At 45.0% G+C, this 21,330-nt stretch overlaps 1 protein-coding gene and 1 pseudogene across 2 annotated transcripts; one reads left to right on the forward strand and one right to left on the reverse strand.

Annotated features, from left to right (window-relative positions):
• Positions 1–1,417: 1,417 nt before the first annotated feature.
• LOC136550128 (mediator of RNA polymerase II transcription subunit 8-like) lies at positions 1,418–10,112 on the forward strand. Of its 2 annotated transcripts, none has more exons than XM_066541611.1 (12): positions 1,418–1,743; positions 1,874–1,998; positions 2,951–3,075; positions 3,180–3,363; positions 3,498–3,602; positions 3,927–3,994; positions 4,222–4,476; positions 7,713–7,766; positions 7,846–8,052; positions 8,271–8,315; positions 8,918–8,975; positions 9,682–10,112. In XM_066541611.1, the coding sequence occupies exons 1-12, from the start codon at positions 1,505–1,507 to the stop codon at positions 9,852–9,854; spliced, it is 1,638 nt and encodes a 545-aa protein (XP_066397708.1). In that variant the 5' UTR covers positions 1,418–1,504; the 3' UTR covers positions 9,855–10,112. The 2 variants fall into 2 exon arrangements, with proteins under 2 accessions (XP_066397708.1, XP_066397709.1); XM_066541612.1 differs by having other exon boundaries at positions 3,927–3,988.
• Positions 10,113–18,311: 8,199 nt separating this feature from the next.
• Positions 18,312–20,103, reverse strand: LOC136548911 (uncharacterized; annotated as a pseudogene).
• Positions 20,104–21,330: the final 1,227 nt, after the last annotated feature.

Below are 21,330 nucleotides of genomic sequence, written 5' to 3' on the forward strand. Positions count from 1 at the left end.
CTCAAACAACTCGCGACCCACCCACGCACCCGCCCCCATGCGGGCCCACACCACTCGAACATCACCAGCGTTTAGAAAGAGGAGGAGACACCGAGGCGAGGCGGCAGAAGGCGAGGAGAGAGATGCAACACCCGATCTACTTTTAAAACATCCAGATACAACACTTGCAACATATGTATGAAGACAGATGAAACGTTTGAAACATGCGTCTGAAACACTTAAAAACACACATGAAACACTTGAAAAACCATTGCAACACATACGCAACACATATGCAATGTCCAAATAAAACATTTGCAACATATGTGTGACACATATGCAACATCCAAATAAACACACTTGCAACATACGTTTGAAAAAATAGATGAAACATTGAGAACAACGATTGCAACATAAGTGATCTACTTTTTTCAACATCCATACGAAACCCTTGCAACATACCTTTGAAATAACTGAAACACTTGAATCATACGCTTGCAAGATGCGCATTCAGCGCAATGTCACCTTGCTGCTTGGACGAATGGAGCTCGATGCCACAGAGTGAAAGGAGCTCGCCGGTGCCCGTGATGGACCACCAGTGGAAGAAGGCCCTGACACGGATGCCGTCGAGGCTCGAGATGAGGTGGTCAATAAAGGCGGCGAGGTAGCTCCCCGCGGGCAGCATGATGCGGCAGCTGGAGTGAAGGTCGACGGCAAAGTCCCCAGAGCCGACATCGAGCTTGTAGGCACACGCGTTGGCCGAGAGCAGGCCACGCGGGAAGCCCCGAAGGTGGAGCTCGTCGTACGCGGTGGTGGCGGGGCGGTGGCGAGGTGGAGTCAGGGCGGGCGAGCAGGGGCAAGAGCGACGTTGCAAGGAGGGCGGCAAGGAGGTGGCACGCCATCGCGGGTTCGTTGCGCGGGTCAGAGACCGGGGGGGGGGGAGCCGTGGAGGCCTAGAGGGTGGAGGGGAACGGAGAGATGTGTGGGGACGGCGGAACAATCTGGAATGGGAGAGGGCCGTTGAAATGGTCGGGCGGGAGTTATGGGACGGACCACGGCGGTTGCCTAGGCCACCCGTCCGCAGGCCTAGCAAGAAGACGTCCGAACGGACGGACGTCCTAACGCCATCATTATCGCGTAAAAATTGGTGCATTGCTCGTATAGGTACATTATTAACTTTAAGTTTAATCAAATTTAAAATAGTTTAACTTATGACAACTCTAAGTTCATTTAATTTAGGTATATATTTTGTTAGGATTCCAGTGCACTATTCTTCAAATTTGAAAAATCTGCATTATGAACTTTTGGATTCTGGACACATGGTTTTGAGCAGTGCAGACTGCAGAGTATTGACTTGACTGGCCCCGGGCCCCCACATGTCAGTCTGAGCCAGACCCGGTAACTGGCGGTGTGCACAGGAGGCGATCCAATCCCGACACGCTACACATTCCGATTTCGAGCCCGCTCCGGGCTCCCCCTTTCACTCAGCCGCACCACCACCGCCCCCAACGCAAGTGCTCCGACGATGGACGCCGCGGCGGCCGCGCTAGGTGCAGCACCCGCCGCTGACGCGCCACCCCTTGGCGCAGCCGCAGGGGAGCAGCAGGCAGCTCCCCGGGTTGAGCGGCTCAGCGCGGGGGTGCAGCAGCAGCTGAACCTGGAGGGGATGCGCGCGCGCGCGGTGGGGCTGTACAAGGCCATCTCCCGCATCCTCGAGGACTTCGACGTCATCGCCCGCACCAATCCCAGCGCCTCCCCCAAGTGGTAACTTCACCCCCAGTCCTGCCCCCCTCTTACTGGTTGATGGCCGCAGTGGATTCTAGGGTTTAATTAGGATGCCTCTGCTCGTGTGGTGTTGCTGCGATATTGCTGACTGCCTCGGGGTGAATTGCAGGCAGGACGTGCTCGGGCAGTTCTCGATGGTGAGCATGGAGCTCTTCAACATTGTGGAGGACATTAAGAATGTGTCCAAGGTGTTTGTTGTGTACCCCCGGAATGTCAATGCCGAGAATGCTACAAGTATGTTTCTGAGTTTTCTTCTTATTTTCCCCTTTATGGATGTGCATATCTTCTGTTTATCTTTGTGTCAATTTAGTTATCACGTAATGGGATTTGTTTTTCAGAAATCATAATTAATATGTAGTTTGATCTAACATAGGAGAGTTTAACATCTGTTGGTTATGTTCCAGTTGCATGGTTTACTGATTCAGTTATGGAATAGAGCATCTCCAGTTCAGGGACACCAATTTCCAGAGACATGTTAAGAGTTCATTAGCCTTGTCTATAAAATTTTGGTTGGTTCAATTAAGACATGAACGGCAACCTTTTTTGAAACATTATCAATGGAAGCATGAAATTTGGGAAGAAGTCATCTAATATATGAAATTTTGCTCAGTTTATGCTGAAGTTTTGTTAGGTAACCAATTGTATTGAGTTCAAAGGAATCCATCAAACATTTCCCCCCCTTATTTGACCGAACAACAAATAGTCTTTGGTTGTTCATGGTCCAGTATTGCTCAACACCTGATGGATGAGATTGATTCATCTATAGTTCCATATATTTTTAGAAAAAAAATACCCTATGATTTTGTTTCTGAAGTAAAGATGAATGAGGACTAGAAGTATGACCAGTTGGGCTAATACTTTTTTTTTTGGTGTGCCATTTCTTTGGGCTTTTCTCACAAGTTTTATAGTGTCAACCGATGTTTATTTCCACTGATCAAAATTCTGAATGAGGTCTCAGACTTTCGAAGTTTTCTACTAGTCATGACCCTAATTGCGCGGCAAGTTATTCTGAGATAAATAAACACAATGAAAATGACCCAACAAAAATGTATTGGAAATGGTCGCTCTAATTGTTCATGATGCATTGCAATTTAGTGTTCCCATTTTGCATACTGTCAATGGTTGTACAGTTATTTGTTATTAGTGTTGCAGCATAAACCTTATCTGCTCAGTATGAATATTGCAGTACTACCTGTAATGCTGTCATCAAAACTGCTGCCTGAGATGGAAGTTGAGGAAACTACAAAGAGAGAGCAACTATTGTCTGGCATAACTAATCTACCGGTGCCTACACAGATTGAAAAATTAAAGGTAACCAATTTAGTATTGAAGAATGGAAACCTATAGCAATGTGTTGCTTGCTGGATTTATCGGCTATCTATTAATTAGAATGGACTTGGTATTATTCCTTTCAGGTTAGAATAGACATGATTGGAAGTGCTTGCGAAACTGCTGAGAAAGTAATTGCTGAATGCCGTAAGAGCTATGGGCTAGGAACCCGTCAGGGAACAAATCTTGGTCCTACATTGGACAAAGCACAAGCTGCAAAGATACAGGAGCAGGAAGGCCTACTTAGAGCAGCAGTAAATTATGGTGAAGGTGAAAGGCGTATGCTTTGTCAATGTTGATAAAAAAATGCAATTAGCTTTCCAAAATAAATAGTCCTTTTACTTCTATTTTGTGTTACAATTTCAGTACTTATAGCTTTATTACTGAAATTATTTGATTGTCAGGATTACGGGTACCTGGAGATCAGAGGCAGCCACAATCTCTTCCTAGCCATCTGATAGAAGTGCTTCCTTTAGGAGATGGTGCACAAAATTTTGGTGATAGTTCTGGTACGTAGATTTTCTTGTGTATATAAACTGTCTCAATGAACCTCTCCTTGTTTGAGTTTTGACATCTATGGATTGTCTTATTTTCATGTGCTATAGACCGAACTCCTATTGTGTTAGGATTAGTGTTTATCCTCAATCGCTAAAATCATGACCATTTGCATTGGAGATGTGATCTGTAAAAGTTCCTCGTATGTTTAACTCTTTGCCATATTAATTGGAGATATGTTCCGTAAAAGTTCCTTGTATGCTTAACTCTTTGGCATTTGCATTGGAGTTGGAGATGTATTTCACAAAAGCGCATCTAATTACTATTTGTATTTGCAGGTAGTTATCCCAAAAATACGTCAACATTTGCACCTAATAATGTCAACAACCAGGGAAATCAGGTTCAGGTTTCTGTTCTATAATTATAACTGAGTTATTATTATGATATTAGAAGAGCTCCATCTTCTAAGCTGACTGACTGGCATGGTTCAGTCTGTTTTTCATGACATCAATCATCTCCCCATGGTATTGATAGGATAGTTATATATCATAGGGAATGGCAATAACCAAACTCAGATAAATGTTTGATATTTCTGTCTCAGTTTCAAATTCGTTGCCTTCATACTACTTGCAGGCATCCGGAGGACAGTTACATGGAAGACCTGCGCCATCACCTGGAACCACAGGAACCCCTAATTTCGAGAATGTGTCCACTCCTCCAATGCCATATGCTAACTCTCCTAGGTCAGGCACCAATATGATGAATACCCCTTCCCCTCAGCAGCATCTAACACCACAACAGCAGAGGCAAAAGCTGATGCAAGCGTCTCAACAGCAGCAACTGCATGCTCAGCAGCTGAGGCCATCAGCTGCTGGGATGCTAGCACAGGTAAAGATAGTTTTTTTTTTGAAAGATCCGGTTTCCCGGCTTTGATTTATAATAAGAAGGTAGCAAACAACTGTTACATGCGCGAGGGGCGCTACCATCCGCAGCCTAGGCTACGGAGGTTTGAGGTTCTACATGGGCTTATTACATACTAAGGAGTTGTGCAACCATTATAGGCTTAAGTTCGCCACCACCAGCTCCCAAACAACATTTTGTCCACCTTTCAGAAGAACTTATCAGGAACCCAGACATTCCTAACTCCACCAGCAGGAGACCAGCCAGTGCTGACTCTAGTCTACAATACATGGATCACAAACGGAACAACACCGGTTTTGCCTCTAAGCTTCAGGGAACCTCCATCTCAACCTCCTCCATCTCCTGTGCTATAGCCGCTAGTGCTTCGGCCAACTTCTTGTTGCTCATGCGCGTGGCAACCCTAATCGCCATGATGGCCTGCTCCGGCAGATCATCAGCATACATATCCACGTAGGCGGTGGCAGCTGCATCAGGCGCTAGCGACGGGGGGTTGATGAAGTCGAGTTCGCACATTAGCTTCCTCGTGGCCTGTTCATCCATCGGCACCGTTGATGGGCGCGCCGCGAGACGCAGGCCAAGCTCGAGCGGGTAGCGACCATGTTCTTCAGCTTCCTTCCCGTGCGTTTGCTGCAGACCTGTTTAGTTGGGGAGGTCGGCCGCGGGAGCAGTTGTTCTGGGATGCTTTTGAAGATGGCGCTGTAGAAGTCATGGAGGTCGTGACCCACCATGGGGTCTCCATCCCTGCCGGAGTCGGTGAGTGTAGCAGATGCGTGCACCGTCGCCGTGCCGACTTCCATACAGGGTGGCGCGGTGGGAGGTGTCGTCTACCTCGCTGTCATCCGACGACCTGTCTGCCAGAGCCGGGATAGGTTCGTCCACCGAGGAGCAAGGCGCCTCCTTGCTACCTTCCGACGAGAAGCGGGGATGAGCTGCGCCATCTGTCCAGGAGAGGGATACCTGGATCATGGGATCCTCCTCTCGAAGGATGCCTCCTGTTTGGACCAGCGTCCTGCACAGGTCAGCTAGAGGATCTGAACTCACCAGGAGAGAGTGCTGTTGGATGCAGGCCGCCCGCGGGCCTCGAAGGTGAGCGGTTCCAGGAATGCCCGCGATCCATTGGCTCCATGTCAGCCACCCCTGCTTGGCAAAAGGCCTGGAGGTGAGTGCGTGCGCGCCCGGACGACGCGATCAGGGGAGGGTTGCCTCAGATCAGCTGTCCCAGGCCCTTCCCCGGCGGATTGGGGAGCGTGAACGGCGACGCTCCCAGTCCTCCGAGGCATGGGGGATGTAGTCCCTCCCCCATGCACGCCTCATAGGCGAGCGACGTTGGTCGCGGCCGCGTTCAATGGCCTGGTCGCCATGGTCATCAGGCCGCAGGTCCATTGCAGGTTTGGCAGTGATGTCGGCGGAGCAGTCACGATGCAGTGGATGGGCGCTGAGCTTGGAGATGGCACGTGGCCGACTGGTAGGGCAGGAGCGGGAGAAGTGCCCGACACCCATGCACGTGAAGCAGCGCACGAGGTCCCGGCAGTCTGCAACCTAGGTGGTCGAAGGCGAGGCACCTGAAACAACGATCGGCGAGCCGCTTGAAGAAGTCCTCACGACCCGCACCCAGATGTGCGTGTCGAGGGTGAAGAAGTCCCGACCCCCCAGATGTGCGTGTCGAGGGTGAGGTGGTTCGGTTGGCGGAGGAGGCACTGTCTCAGCGGTGGTATGGGGTTGGCAATGGAGCGGGGGATAGACAATGCGGCTATGGATGTTCTCTGGTGGAAACTTCAGGCGGGAGCGGAGTTCAGTGGAGATGGTGCGAGGGCGACGAGACGGGCAGGAACGTGAGATGTGGCCGAAGCCCATGCACTTGAGGCAACGCACTGGGTCTCGGCATTGAGCGACACAGTGGTCGATGGCGAGGCACCGGAAGCAGCGTCCGGCGAGCCGTTTTAAAAAGGCCTCCCGGGACTTTCTAGCTCCGTCCATGTCCACCACGGCCACGCCCAGCTGCTGAGGCAGAGCAGCAGACTTCCGCCACCCGTGTCTTCTCTTTGCTTTTTGCCAAACTGGTGAAAGAGCGTTAGGCTGCGCATCATTAACCAGATCGAGCCGCTTACACACTGGCCTGCGGTGACGACCTGGGGACGTAGGCGCTCAGTCAGGCTGGATCAGCAACAATTTCACGCTTGGCCGGTGCTGCAGATCCTGGCGGCGTAGGCTTGTTGGGGCTCGGAGCAGGGGGCGGACGGATGGAGGCAGACATCGGCGCTCTGTCACCAGATCCGGCAGAGGACGCGGATCCTGAAGGCACGTCAGGGCTCAGCGTCGGAGCCTGCGGGGCCAGCGTAGACTGCCGATCTGCAGCCTCCTCATCGATGGCGCAGGGGGAGGCGACATCATCCTCGGCTTCTTCTTCAGAGTCTTCGGCTTCCCCCCAGTCCACCAGCTCCTCGTCTTCAGCTTCCTTTGGCAGATGAGGTGCGACGGGCTTTGGAGAGGTGTCCACGGCCATCCTTGGAGGGGGCGCGACAGTCAGCCAGGGGCTGGACACCGGCGTCCGGGTGGCCGGCGGCTGAGTGTGTGATGGGGAAAAAAATTGAATGTGGACCGTCCGTACGCGGACACCGTGCGGTCTATGTTACTGTTGTGTGGGCCAACACATCATTTTCAACCTTCCCATGGTGAATCACAGGCCCCGTGGGCCATTTGTCAGCCATAGGTCCGTACACGGACGTCGTGTGGATGGTCCTCACCTGATTTGTTTCCGTGTGGTGGGTGTCTCTCGCCTGGGCGTGCTCCCTCCATCTCCATTTCATCGGATTCCTCTGCTTCGTCGCTCGAATCAGGGAGCTCTTCTTCTTCCTCCACGAGGCCGGTAGTGGCGGCCAGATCTGCAGCAGCATCCGAGGGAATGGCTGGACTGTCCCGCGCAGCTTCCAGCGGGAGCAGGGCACGGCGGGGAGGGGAGGGGGCAGGCATGGACTGGATCCGTGCGTGGGTGTTGGCCGCCGGCGCCAGGGTGGCTGCCGGCGTGGGGGCCGTGGGGGCTCTCGCTCACCTCCGTGCTCGCTCATTTCAAATCCCATATTGCAAAGTTCGTGTACAAAGATAGGTTTACATTTAGGGCTTTGGATGTGCTTTAGTTTTATAGAGTTTCTGTAGTATGTGCTTTCCTTCTTGATCTTGTTCTGAATCCACATTTTTTCCTGTAGAGCGCACTTCCTCAGCTACAAGATTTACAGGGGCAGACTCAACAAAAACTACAGGCAATTACTGACTCCCTCTTTTCTGCTGAAGTAGTTCTTTCGTATGAAAACTTAAATTTCTGAAGAAAGCCTTTTGTAGGTCCCTGGTCAACAGCAAATGCAGTACAACCAAGCCTTGTCACAACAGTTTCATAACAGACAGATGCAACCTGGACGTATGCAACCAGGCATGGCTCAGAGTCAATTGAATCAAGGAACTCAGCTACGAAGTCATTTGGGCCAGTTTACTGGAGCTGCAAATAGTGCAATGTTCAGTGCTGCACAGGCATCATCAAACTCACAGATGGTCAGATATACCTTTTCTTAATAATTTAGTGAGGAAAATAAGTCGCTTCATTTTCCTAAATTGATAGTTGGAATTTATAGATATGCATTTATGAGCTCATGAGATGGACTAGTGAAAAAAAGATTCTTAGTTTGTTCAGTCGCTAGCCTGATCTATAGATTATTTCGTACATGGTCCCATGATTGGCTAATCTTGCCTGGTTTGATTTTGCATTTTAGATGGCAAATATACCTGGATCACAGTCGCTTATGCCACAAATGCAGGTAAGTTACTTTTTCTTGTCTTTCTATATCCAGGTTTCGTCAGAAATAATTCTCTGCATCTATTCGAATAGAATAATTTCTGCATATGGTATAATTGATCACAATTACTGGGCAATGACAGTCTGTATTCCCCCTTTGCCCGTGTAGATCTTCAGGAAAGATGACTTTGTTACTGCATTGCACATGAGAGTTTGATGTAGGGTGGTCTGATTAATATAGGCCTATTATTTTTTGTAGTCGCACGATTCATATTATCAATGGCAAAGCTGGCTTGTCCCAAACAAGTTCAGCACATGCATCTCTAATTGATGGACTAGGGTAGTTTCATTTGGGCTGTTGGCTTCTCTTGCAATTTTATGGTAGTTTGATTAATAAGGTTACAGTTTTAGGTTATCTTCCTTTTTAAAAAAAGACAGTCTTCTCTTATACTAATGATATCTTGTCCACTATGGGCATGATTTCTTGATTACTGAAGGGGCAGTATATAATATAAAGGTTTCAGTATTTGTTGCTTTTTTTTTGCTCTGTCCTGTTCCCGGACTGTTCATTCTTCACTCATAACTTGTATTTAATATATTATTATTTTTGTGATTATTTCTCAGTATGGTATGGCTGGTGGGCATCCACAGAGGAGTCATCCCCAAATGCTGACTGACCAAAGTATGTATCCCTTTCTCTTTGTAAGATTTTCAAGTTATAACTGTCAAATGGATAAAGATAAAAATGAAAATGTTAGGAGTCATGGATTTGAGACATCATATTCGACTATCAACTGTTTTGGTGGCATTACTGGCTTATTTGGTAGAAAACTGGTCCTCGATATTAGAAATATGTGTACGCATTGCGGAGGCAAGTCCTCTGAGTCGCATAAATCTAGATACTGATCTGATCACAATTTAAATCAAAAGGACAAAATATATTGGAATTTACCGTAATCCAAAGGTAGGATGTCATTATAAAAACACAAGAATTCAGTAACTAGGAAAAGTTAGAGCACTTTCGTCTTAAGGCCTTGTTTGGATGCACATGTATTCATCTCAATCCACATGTGTTGAAGTGGATTGGAGTGGAATTAAATTAAGTTCCATTCCAATCCACTCCAACACATGTGGATTGAAGTGGATACACACACGCATCCAAACAAGGCCTAAGATTTTTAGTGATTTTTACTGGGTCCACTAATGTTTCATTTCTTCTGGTGCTAGTTACTACAACTAGCTTCCTTGGTTCTGTAGTGTGGGGACTTGGAATCAGTGCCGGATGAAAAGTGCCCTTTGATTTTGAATCGTCATTGGTCTATTTTACTTTGTGCCAAAAATGATCGTCTCAAGTTTGTACTACTGAACTCTACTGTTTTCTGCTGCAGTGTTCGGTATGGGAGCCACAAATAGCAGCATGATGGGAATGCAGCAGCAGCAGCAAGGGGTATATGGGAACATGCAGGCAAGTGCACAGAACATGCAACAGGGTATGGTGGGCCTTCAGAATCAGACCCAGAATCCCAACTTCACTCAGCAGAGGCAACAAAATCAGCTATGATTCAACACTAACGTCAATTTGCTAGGACACGGAGGCAAATATATTAATGGTTTGAACGATGAGCAATATAGCCATGGTTTTTGCTGCTTGTCTGTTGGTTTTTACTCAGCTCATCTGTGAGACTGTGATAGTCGTCCCAGGTTGATAGCCATGTTTTTGCTGTAAATCAATGTAGATGCATCACCATTAGCGAGATGCAGGCCAATTCTATACATTGTAACTGTGTTTCGGATATGTCTTATTGTTTTGTTGGAATCGTGTTACACGCGTTCCTTTTATGAAACTAACCTCTTTATTAAGCCTCGCAGCAAGGCTGGCTATCGAACTGCATAAGGGTAAGAGGTGGACAGGCACAGGTGGGTTCACCAGCAGGTACGGCACGATCTTAGATTGCTGAGTTGCTCCAGCTACAAGAGCCTGCAGGGCAACGAAAGGTGATATGCAGTCATAATACTCTTGTCAAACGGAGAAGGTAAACAGGGACATCGGTCATCAGGTGAGATGCTGATCAACATCGCAGGCATTGGTACAGTATAACAATGAACAAACGACATTACACTGGTTTTATTATTCAGTGAGAAGCAAGTATACAACGAACGCACATGATATTTTTCCTCTGCTCAGACGATGCTAATCTCTTCTTCGTCAGGTATGCCCTCTTGGGGCTCCAGGCCTGATGATGATGCACCTGTGACGATATCATCTTCTCCTTGGCCAGGCCCGGGCCTCTGGAACTTGTCGGCGAAGGTCTCCATCCCCATCCGTGACAGGAGGAGCCAGACCAAGGTGAGGAACTACGGGCTTTCACCCATGCTCTTGGCGTGTAAGTAGCCCCTGCACCTGCTGGCGGAGCAGCAGAGCATCTCCACCCACACGCCCTGGATCACATTCCACCTCTCCTCTTCGTCGTCCAGCAGCCCCATCAGTTCCTCGGCAAGATCCCGTGCTTCCGGAACCAAAGTCCCAGGATATACCAAGGGAAACCGTGCTGTGGCAAGAATCTGCTCGGCCACGTGTACTTCATTTGGCAATGTAGGCTCACTGAGATAGCTGAGCATGAGCTCGGTTTCATCGCAGGCGGCTGTGAAAAGACCCTGCCTGGTCCCAGGCATAAGCATCTCTGGTTGAACGAAGAGCAGGTAGATCATGTAGTTGGATATTGCCCTGCTGTAGCGAGCGAGATCAGCTTGGCCTTGGGCGGATGTCCTGGGGTGGTAGGCACAGAGCTCAGTGGCTATGTGCCAGACGAGGACACTCCGGTCAAACGGCACCTTCAAACTCCACAACAGCTGCTGCCCGCTTAGCCTGTACCTGCTCACCGTCCACTGCCCCCTGAGATTGCAAAATCTCTGGTAACTAGGAGCACCAAATATATATAGTTTCCACCCTTGTTTCACATGCTCGACAACCAATTCTATGATACGAAGATATTCGTATTGAGGCCCCTGCTCTAATGTACCAGTGCTTGTTAATATAACTGCCTGAGACCCATGAGAGCGGAAATTCTCATCAACAGGGTGGGTTTGCTTCGACGAGTGTAGAACGACATGAGATTATGCTCTGCTCCCGTCACCGGGGTGGCGCATAAAAAACTTCCTAGGATGCAAGGGCTGAGGAACAAGGGTAAGAACTCCAGGGAAGCTGTACAACACAACAGGACCATTGTTAGGGGGTGTTTGGTTCGAGCTACTAAACTTTAGTAGCTACTAAATAGGTTTAGTCACTTTTAGTAACTCCAGAGTTACTTAGAGAGGACTAAAGTCTTTTTAGTCATATTTAGTCATAGTGTTTAACAAAAAAAGTTACTAAGGTGACTAAAAGCTACTAAATTTAGTAGCTACCTAGGTGAATCAAACAGGCCCTTACTTTGACGTCATTCTCATCATAACCAGCATCAGTCTTTATGATGATGATGGCTAGTAGCAAAGAGCACAAGGGAAGCTAAGGCCAGGAACGGAAGCAATACGTGCAAAAGGACACCAGGAATACTGCTTGCCCTTTTATTGTTGGTGTAGATCATACCAAATGCAAGCCAGAGGTGGAACATCAAATTATGATATATGTTAAAAATATCGAATCTGATGTAGGAGTGAAGGTTTCTTAGCCGACGATAATATGGAGCTGACAGGTCCACAAACAGCCTCTGGATGTCGTTGGCAAATGCCATCTTTTCACTGCGTTCAGCTATCTCCGTGACCTGTACGAGCTCCCTTGCTATCTGTGTTAAAGCGTGAATGTAAATGAACAGGATTTGCGAAAACTATTTCTTTCATTGATCTTTGAAATATATTTATGACAAGTGAAGAGGTGTCACGAAGGGGCACGACTGTTTCCAAAGGACATGTCCTTTAGAAGTAAAACTAACTGTCTAATCCTATCCACTAATCTTGCTAATTGATGGATGAAATCACTTCGTGAATAGGTGTCTGTTCATGGTGTCGTTGATGAAATCACCGAAGGGGTGTCTGTTGAGAGACCGTTTCGTAACACTCTCCCTTGATCGAATCTTCATTGAGATCAATGCAGCTAAGCTGAAATTCCTCGAAAAAACCCTATGGGAAAAATCTGAGGAATATATGATATGTCATAAAAACTCCTTTAAACCTTATTAGGAAAATAAGGAGAAAATATCATATTTATTTGTGATTTAAATAAACCACTAGTATCATTGGTATCCATTAAAAATCCTAAAGGGGAAATATTGGAGATACGACATAAAGATAACTCCCCTAAAAACCTTTTCAGGAAAAATATGAGGAGCAATATAAAGTGATATGTCGCTAAAACTCCTGTAAAAATCCAGTGGAAAAATTAGGAGAAAATATGACGACATATTATTGGTATTGCCTCTTGGATAACTCATGTGAAAAACCTTTTTAGGGGAAAACCATGGATGAGGTGTGAGGGCAATACGTGTCTTTGATATTTCCACAAAAACCCCGGTGGAGAAAATAGGAAATATGACACATGCTTATGTTAATATTACCTCATTAAAAACTTTAACAAGAAACCTTGTAAGTAAAACTTGTGAAAGAAAAGAGTATAATATGATGCTGGTACATGTCAACATTTAGGAGATGTCTTCCCCTGATTCTGGCAAATCTCAAAGTCGCCGCATATCAATTCCATGTACCAGTTTTTGAAACACAGAAGTTGGTAAGGACTTAGTAAATAGGTCAGCGAGATTATCATATGACTTGATTTGCAAGATGTTTATTTCTCCGCTTTCTTGTAACTTATGGGGATAAAACAGCTTAGGAACAATATACTTAGTGATATTGCTCTTTGTGTAACCTGTTTGCATTCGTGTAACACAAGCGGAATTATCTTCATAGATAATTATAGGTGATTTAATCGAACCAATACCACATGCCTGTTGTATGTGGTTAATCATTCTGCGAAGTCATACACATTCATGTGATGCCTCGTATAGAGCAATAATTTCAGAATGATTAGTAGAGGTCGCCGTCAGAGTCTATTTAGAAGACTTCATGAAATAGCTTGTACCTCCATGTAAGAATACAAATCCAGTTTGGGATGGGGACCAGATAAGTAACTAGTATCCGTGTATCTAATCATATTGGGATCATGATTTCTCTTAAAGAATAAACCAAGATTCTTTGTGTCACTAAGATATCTGAGGATATGCTTCGCTCCCATCTAATGACGGTGAGTTGGATTTGCACTATGTCTAACTAGTATGTTCACTGCAAATGCGATATCAGGCCTAGTGCAGTTTGCAAGATACATAAGTGCTCCAATAACACTAAGATATGGAACCTTGGTCCCTAATATCTTTTCTTCAATATTTTCTAGATATAGGCTGATTGATGCACTAAAATTCCTGAAGGACGGTGCTCAAGTTGTAAGTCTAGGTAATATTTGGTCTTACCCAAATCCTCCATCTCGAATCCACATGATGGAAATTGTATCTCAAATGATTGCATGATTATTTCTGTATCATGATAATATCAAAATAACCAATATGCGCAATCATGCTTAATTATATACAATGTATGTTGCGATTTGTATTTGGATTTAGAATGTGAAGTCCATTGGGACTTATACGTCCGAATCTATCAAATTCATTTGATATGCCAATTATTGAATTTGGAAAACTTCATTTTCACACATACCATGGGGTATGCTATGCTGGGTCTCTGCGTAAAACCATATGCTACAAGCTCTCATTATTCACCACCTTGCTTCTGAAAAGAAACTCTATGAGGGAAGATATTACTGTGGTAATACTTCTCATTATTGAACAAGAGCAATCTCCTTAATTGCCACCTTTTAGTTTGACCAAATTTGAGTGTGAAGACACTCTGCCTAGGATTTTTGGTCTGGATCCTAGTAAGGTAAAAAGACAATCTTTGAGGAGTATATGCCGCGACAATTTGTAGTCTTTAAATGATTGATTCAGTTCTTGAAATCAATATAGCATGTGAAAATGTTAACCCTTTTGGATTCCGAGTCATTTCCCATATGGAGTCAGGGTGTTCCAATGTCCCAGGATCAGAATTTGAGGTGCACCATTGATCCGGGTGGATTTTAATCCGGGTTTTGGATGCTCATCCATTTTGGGTGTCTACCAACTTGAGGTTGGCTTGGATTTACTGATATGGAGGATATTGTCCTTGGTATCCTCGGACGCTTACTTGGAGCATTATCCTTAGGAGCGGCCGTACTTCTCCCCCTCTTCTTTGAAAGTGGGAGTTGAATGGTTTTAATTGGTACCTCCATTCTTTCGGACGCATTATAAGTAGGATAAGAGGATTTTGTGACACCCTTATTATCAGTAAATGTTTCTGGCAGATTCTTTGCAATATGATGCAAATATAAGATATTCTAAATGATTAGGTTTAGAATTTTTGGTACGTGGATGTGAGGATTGCTCTTTTGATTCCTGGCATTCTTAATGTGGTATAAATCTCTCCCTAATGCCTGGAATTATCCTCAAATGTGATCAACATACGGGCAATTTATAAATCCCCTATAGAGTTACCTCTTGGGATCCCTAATGCCCATTGGTATGTTGGGGTGGTGATATGGGTATGTGAAAACATACTCGATGCGCAGCATGAGAAATGTTTGGCTGCGGCCAAAGTTTCACATACATACTGCAACGGAGGGAGTTGTATAAGTGCAAGCTTGATGAATTTGAATTAACGATGCGGTGTGTAAGGCCGCATGAAAACAACTTAGTTCTGGTAAATTACAATTCTATTTTAATATGTTATGCAATTTGATTCTCAATAAGACTCAATAAAACCATTATTGGTATAGACATATGGTACTTGATATATAGTACCCAAAAACCAAACTGTTCCATATAAAATGGATTTAATCCCACATCTAGGATAATTTGCTCTAAATTGAAGATTTCGAGCAATGAGTTTGGTATAGTGATGGTTCTCATGACTAAGAGACACACCTGGGACTATATTATGAATGCATAAATGTGCATTACATAGTATCTTTATGGTCCATAAAATGGTAAATAGAGTCACATGTATGTTCTTGAATTTCTTCAAGAAATGTAGTGGCTCATATTGATGCTATGACCAATAGAATTGACAATAATTCTCAAGTTATCTCTATAGTTGAATAACTAAGGCAAATGTGCCAAGTCATGTTGACATCAAGAGAGAGAATTATTTGTACGCAACATTGGATACATGTTAAGTATATGTAGTCAAATCCAACTGAGGATGTTTTGTTTAAGTATTGCCATATCCGTTGTTAAGAGAAAAATACTCTCTTAGTTGTTATCTTGGGGTTTCCATATGAAAACCACATTGACGGATATCTCTATAATTATAATTGGGTACATTTTGGAATCAGAATACAAGAATGGATTCATGATTATTATTTGAGTACCAATAGGGAGTATGATAGTAGCACGACCAAAGCCCACTATCATGACATCGCATCAAGCGATTAACAAAATATTTTCTTGTCTCTATGTAAGAGTTTAGGAATATTTTGCTTCCCTATATATAGAGTTTGCGGTGCAACTATCCACTAGGCAAAATTCCTCTTTGCATTTGGATTGATTCCCGTATAGGTCTATATATAGCATGAAGAATATAATGACATTCTTTGCAGATATATAGATTACATACAAGTTAATTAATGGAATATCAAATGTGATGGCATATTATTGTGATATTCAATTAAAATTGATGATGACATTTTATATTACAACACCAAAATGGGACGAAGATACTAGGTATCTTTGTAAATGGAAGACAGATTTGGTCTCCAAAATGGATCAAGCGAAGTAAATTCGATGATCGTGCTCTCCATGCTCATAAGACCCACTTATTAATTAAGTGTTTGGTTGCTACTTGGTTTTTTTAATGAAACTTGTTGTGAACAACTAGCCTTCCTGGTGGTGTCAGGTTGAAGATAGAAGTGTGCTTCATATCTTTATTACTGAGCCGGATATTTATGTCCAATGGATTTGTAATACCGATCAATTAAATGTTTCAAGGCATGACATTTCCAAGTTGTGTGGCTGTAACATACACAATTGGGATAAAATATGGTTCTGTCATATTTGGGAAATGCCTTGACCCTAAAGAATGCACGGGGCTGCTACTTCTTTTTGCGTTAAATCTTACCATTAAAGTTCTATGGATGGCATTACTACATGGCATCGAACTTGTAATGATTCTGAAAATTCAATGTACTTCAGATGATAGAGCATCACTATAATGCTAATGATAATTCCTCGATAAGAGTTTATCATACACTTAGACCTGAAGTAATGTAGGAATTAATCTAGAATACATTTGGTAAGTTGTGTGCTTTCGCGAAAACGCAATGTTGGGGGATATTTTGGAACAACATAATTATATTCTCAAGTAGACTTAAGATCCTAGAGATAAAGTTGTGGCCAATCATAGTTGGCATTGTGCAGAATGACTGCCTTGTGTTGTTCGTATCACTCATTGAAAGCTAGCCATATAGTGCTTCGATTTGCATCCATTGAGATACACATATGTGTGATCTGGATGTGTATAGTGCTTTATTTAAATAAAACTCCATACTTAATTGTTCAGTAAACAGTGATGCTCTCTTACGAGGAGCACCAAGTATATTTTGCTATGAATCCATAGAACAATAAAGTTTAACTTTACGTCCATTGACCATGTTAGATAATGGTGACCATCAAGAGCAAGAGATCAAACTCGTTGCTGGCTATTATTCTAACAAGGTTTAAACCATAGATTTTCTGAATTTACGCTAAGGGTAAATTTAAAATTGCTATGGCGATGCTGTATTAATTAATGCAAAAATAAATAGGAGACAAGATCTATCTCACTAATAGTGTAAACCTCATTTATGCTAACACATTAGAGGTAGTCATCATAAAGATGTAGACCTCTAATAATATGGACATAGTCTGTTGAACAGTAGATGCCAAGTGGTGTATGCAATTTGTATAAACACATTTTAAGGTAATCATCAAAAGATTGATGTAGACCTTAGTTAATCCGCAAACGAATTGGGTACGCACGTTGAGGATAGTCACTAAGTTGTGGACTTAGTGTAGATCCCGTAGTAGCAACTATGATGCTACCTTATGTATGGTCAATAGGAATGCTGATTAATGGTAATCATCTTGTGAAAAGATAGTAGACCGTATGTTCTAATTTGTGATGTTGGGTACGCACATTGAGGATAGTCACTAAGAATTTAGTGTAGATCCCACAGTAGCAACTATGGCGCTACCTTATGTATGGCCAACAAACAAATATAAACATGTGTGTTATACATTTAATGAGAAAAATACACATAAAATTTTGCATCCAAGTTTTAAAGCGCTTAGAGCTTTGGTAAAAAGCATAAATGGGCTTAAATTAAAATGATCAATTACAAAATAAATAAATAAATTGCAAGATCAGGGTCATTACGAAGGGTATTTGTTTATCGGATTTGCCATATAATGAGGCAAATATTTTGAACAATACCATAAGCGGACATTTACAATGGTAAAACATCACAAGTACAATTATTGTCAAAGTCAGTGACCTCAACATAACAGTACTATTTTTTCCAGCACAGAAGAATTTACTAGAGACATCAAATAGTCATAAGCGAATTCATGCTGAAAATCAAATGATAACATGCCAGCCGAGTCAAATGAAAACAAAAATTCTTTCCATACTCGGCATGGCCCATCATGCGTACAGGCACAATAGGGAAAAGTAGGAAGTGCAGGGTGTTGATATGGGCTGTTGGCCCATATTGGCTTGGACATGCATCCAGTCGGTTGGCTGGCAATTAGAGTTACGAATCTCTAATGTTGCAGCCGATGTGAGCTACCGCCGCCGTTTCCAATTTCTTCGCTGCGCCGCCACCGTCACCGATTCGCAGGGGGTGCTGCCCTTGGGAGCAGCCGCCGCAGCCAATGGAGCCGCTAGACGCTGCAGCCAGCCAGGCGAGATGCTACCGCGGGCTTGTATACTGCCACCGCGGGCTGCAAGGAGCCGACCACCGCCACGAAGGGGCCCGGATTGGGCTGGCCGTCGTCGCGTGCCCGAGCATGGCGGAGCCGCCGTAGCCGAATTGGGCGAGGCATTGCGGGCACCCGGCCACCAATGCCACCAGGCGAACGGGGCATGGCCGCGTGCACGAAGCCGTGCAGGAGCAGCAGGCCGCGCGGGCGCCTCCGCCGGGAAGACCTGGCCGCCTTCCGTCAGGGGCCGCGAGCGAGGAGGCCGTGCAGGGCGCTGGGGGCTGCAAGGAGCGGCGGCCGCGTGGGCTGCCTAACGGGGAGCAGCCGGCCGCGGAGTCGCCTGGCACGGGCGTTGCCACCCGGGCGCACAGGAGCGCGGGCACCAGTCGTCGATGGGCAGGCACTGCCGTCGGTTCAGGATCAACCACAACAGCATACGTGCAGAGCAGATCGACCGCAAAAATACTCTTGCGAAGGGCGCAGAAACACAACCAACAGGAAGGTAAACATCAACGACGAACTCGTTGTAGATGGTTCTGACCGGATTGTTGAATTCTTTCTATGTCCACTTGTGTCGGATCCATGCTAGGGACTCCGATTCCTGCGTTGCTTTTCTTGAACGGTGATGGTACAGAGGCATACGACATGCCTCCGTTGTTCTCCTTCCTCTTGTTCTTGAGAGCAAAGCGCCGATAACGTGTTAAAGCGTGAATGTAAATGAACAAGATTTAAGAAAACTATTTCTTTTATTGATCTCTGAAATATATTTATACAAGTGAAGAGGTGTCACAAAGGGACACGATTGTTCCCAAAGGACATGCCCTTTGGAGTAAAACTAACTGTCTAATCCTATCCACTAATCTTGTAATTGATGGATAAAATCACTTCGTGAACAGGTGTCTGTTCATGACGTCGTTGATGAAATCACCGAAGGGGTGTCTGTTGAGAGACACCGTTTCGTAACAATCTGCACATATTCTTCAAGAGAAAAATCATGCTCCTCCTCTTCTTTCATTGCTTCCGCATCGTCAAAAGAATCATACCTAGTTTGAGAGGAAAGGCAGAGTAACTCACAGATCTCCTGTAACATTCCTTGTCTTCTTTTTGAATAGATAGTTGAAGATGTCATCACGCTGTTGATGCTTGCAATCTTGAGACCCCATGGCTTACATGCGAACTTGACAATGCCGAGGACGAAGAGCAAGATCGCCGCCTGCATCAGTCCTCTTGTCGCCACCGGCCGGCCAGGACTTGCAGAAGACGTACTGGGCAACCGTGACCTGCGACACCTAGGGTCACGAGGTGCCGTCTCCGCAGCTCGTTGTCCTCGATGCTGTACGCCGTAAACGTGTGCTGGCCACCAAGGTGGATGAGGAGGACCGGCGCCCAGAGAACCTCCAGTGCGCCGCTCCTCCCACCGGCGGCCGGCGGCTGCTTGTGGCGGTTGAAGAGGATGGCGAGTGCATATATCGCCAGGGCATCAGCGCCAAGGTAGGCGAGCCATATGCACAGCCTCAACATGGGGGTGCGAGCGTTGCGCATCATTGAGCCGATGAAGAGGACGAACTGCAAGATGAGGCTGCCGAGGACAAGGATGCGCAGCTGCCACTCTTCCCACCATTGCACAGCACCCGAGAGATCCACGGCCATCTCATGTCTCTTTCACTCGATCGAGGGAGGGAAATGCTATTACCCATAGCAGCCTCTCGATTTGAGCAGGCAATGCAGCAGGGCTCTCAGACTCAAGAGTGCTGACAAACTAACGCCTTGTTTAGCCCTAAAGTTGTCTTTGTCACGTGAGATGTTTGACACATGCGGAGTATTAAATATAGACTAAAAAATAACTAATTGCATAGAATTGTGACTACTTTACGAGACGAATTTTTTTAAGTCCTAATTAGTCCATGATTTGGCAATGTGGCTCTATAGTGAACATGTGCTAAAGAGGGATTAATTAGGCTTAATAAATTTGTCCCGCGGATTACTGAGGACTTGTGTAATTTACTTTATTATTACTATTCGAACACTCTCATGTGACACCCCCATATGACACCTCTAAACTTTAGCCCCTGAATTTAAACACCACCTAAATGTAGATCGTATCATATGCTAGCTAGACAGCTAGCATATACTCCCTCATGTCCCTAAATGTTCGTCGTCACGATTTGCGTGCTGATAACTTTGACTCGATTTATAGAAAATACGTGCAATATTTTTATCTCCAAATAAATTTATTAAAAACTAGATTCAAATATCTATCCAATGATACTAATTATGTATCATAAATATTAATATTTTTAATATATATTTAGTTAAAATTGTTTTTCCGGGAAGCAAAAACGACAGAGATTTAGGGACGGATGAAGTATATGGCTAGGAGGGAAAAGCTAACGTTCCTTGCTTCTCCCTAGCACTATTCCTTGCGCATTGTCCTATCCTATCTCTATCTAGCATATGAAACCCTATAATACCATATAATACCATATTAATTGCATGCTCCAACCCAAAAGCTTAATCCGATGTGGAAATATGGACACTTTTCTTATAACTTCAACATGAGTATTTAATTTGCTTTTTTCTTAGATAAAGTAAGCTAGCATTTGTTAAAGGCAAGATGATTACATCGAATTCGACAAGTTTTGTAATAACCACACAAACTCCGTCTATGGTGGGGCGCCTTTGGTCTCCCAGCATAGCAGGTCCCAAGCCCTGATAAAGGAGGAGGGTTGTGTTAGGCGCGGCGAGCCAATGTAAAAACTTAGCCACTTTTATGGAGATGAAACCTAAAAGAATCCCGTTGGGGCGTAACCCTCTTAGTGACGCACCATGTCGTCGGGTCGTCACACCCATGACGCGCCGTGTCGTGATCTGGACACGGTGTCAAGTGAGCAAGGATCGGGTCGTCACATCCTTAGTGGCGCTCCACATCGGCGCCCGGGTGTGGTGCGAAATGAGCAAGGGTCTTCACACCTACCTTGGAGGGTGTGAAGGGTAAGGAAGCTAGTCGAG

The sequence above is a fragment of the Miscanthus floridulus genome, chromosome 4 (assembly GCF_019320115.1).
Source record: "Miscanthus floridulus cultivar M001 chromosome 4, ASM1932011v1, whole genome shotgun sequence".
Lineage (NCBI taxonomy): Eukaryota > Viridiplantae > Streptophyta > Magnoliopsida > Poales > Poaceae > Miscanthus > Miscanthus floridulus.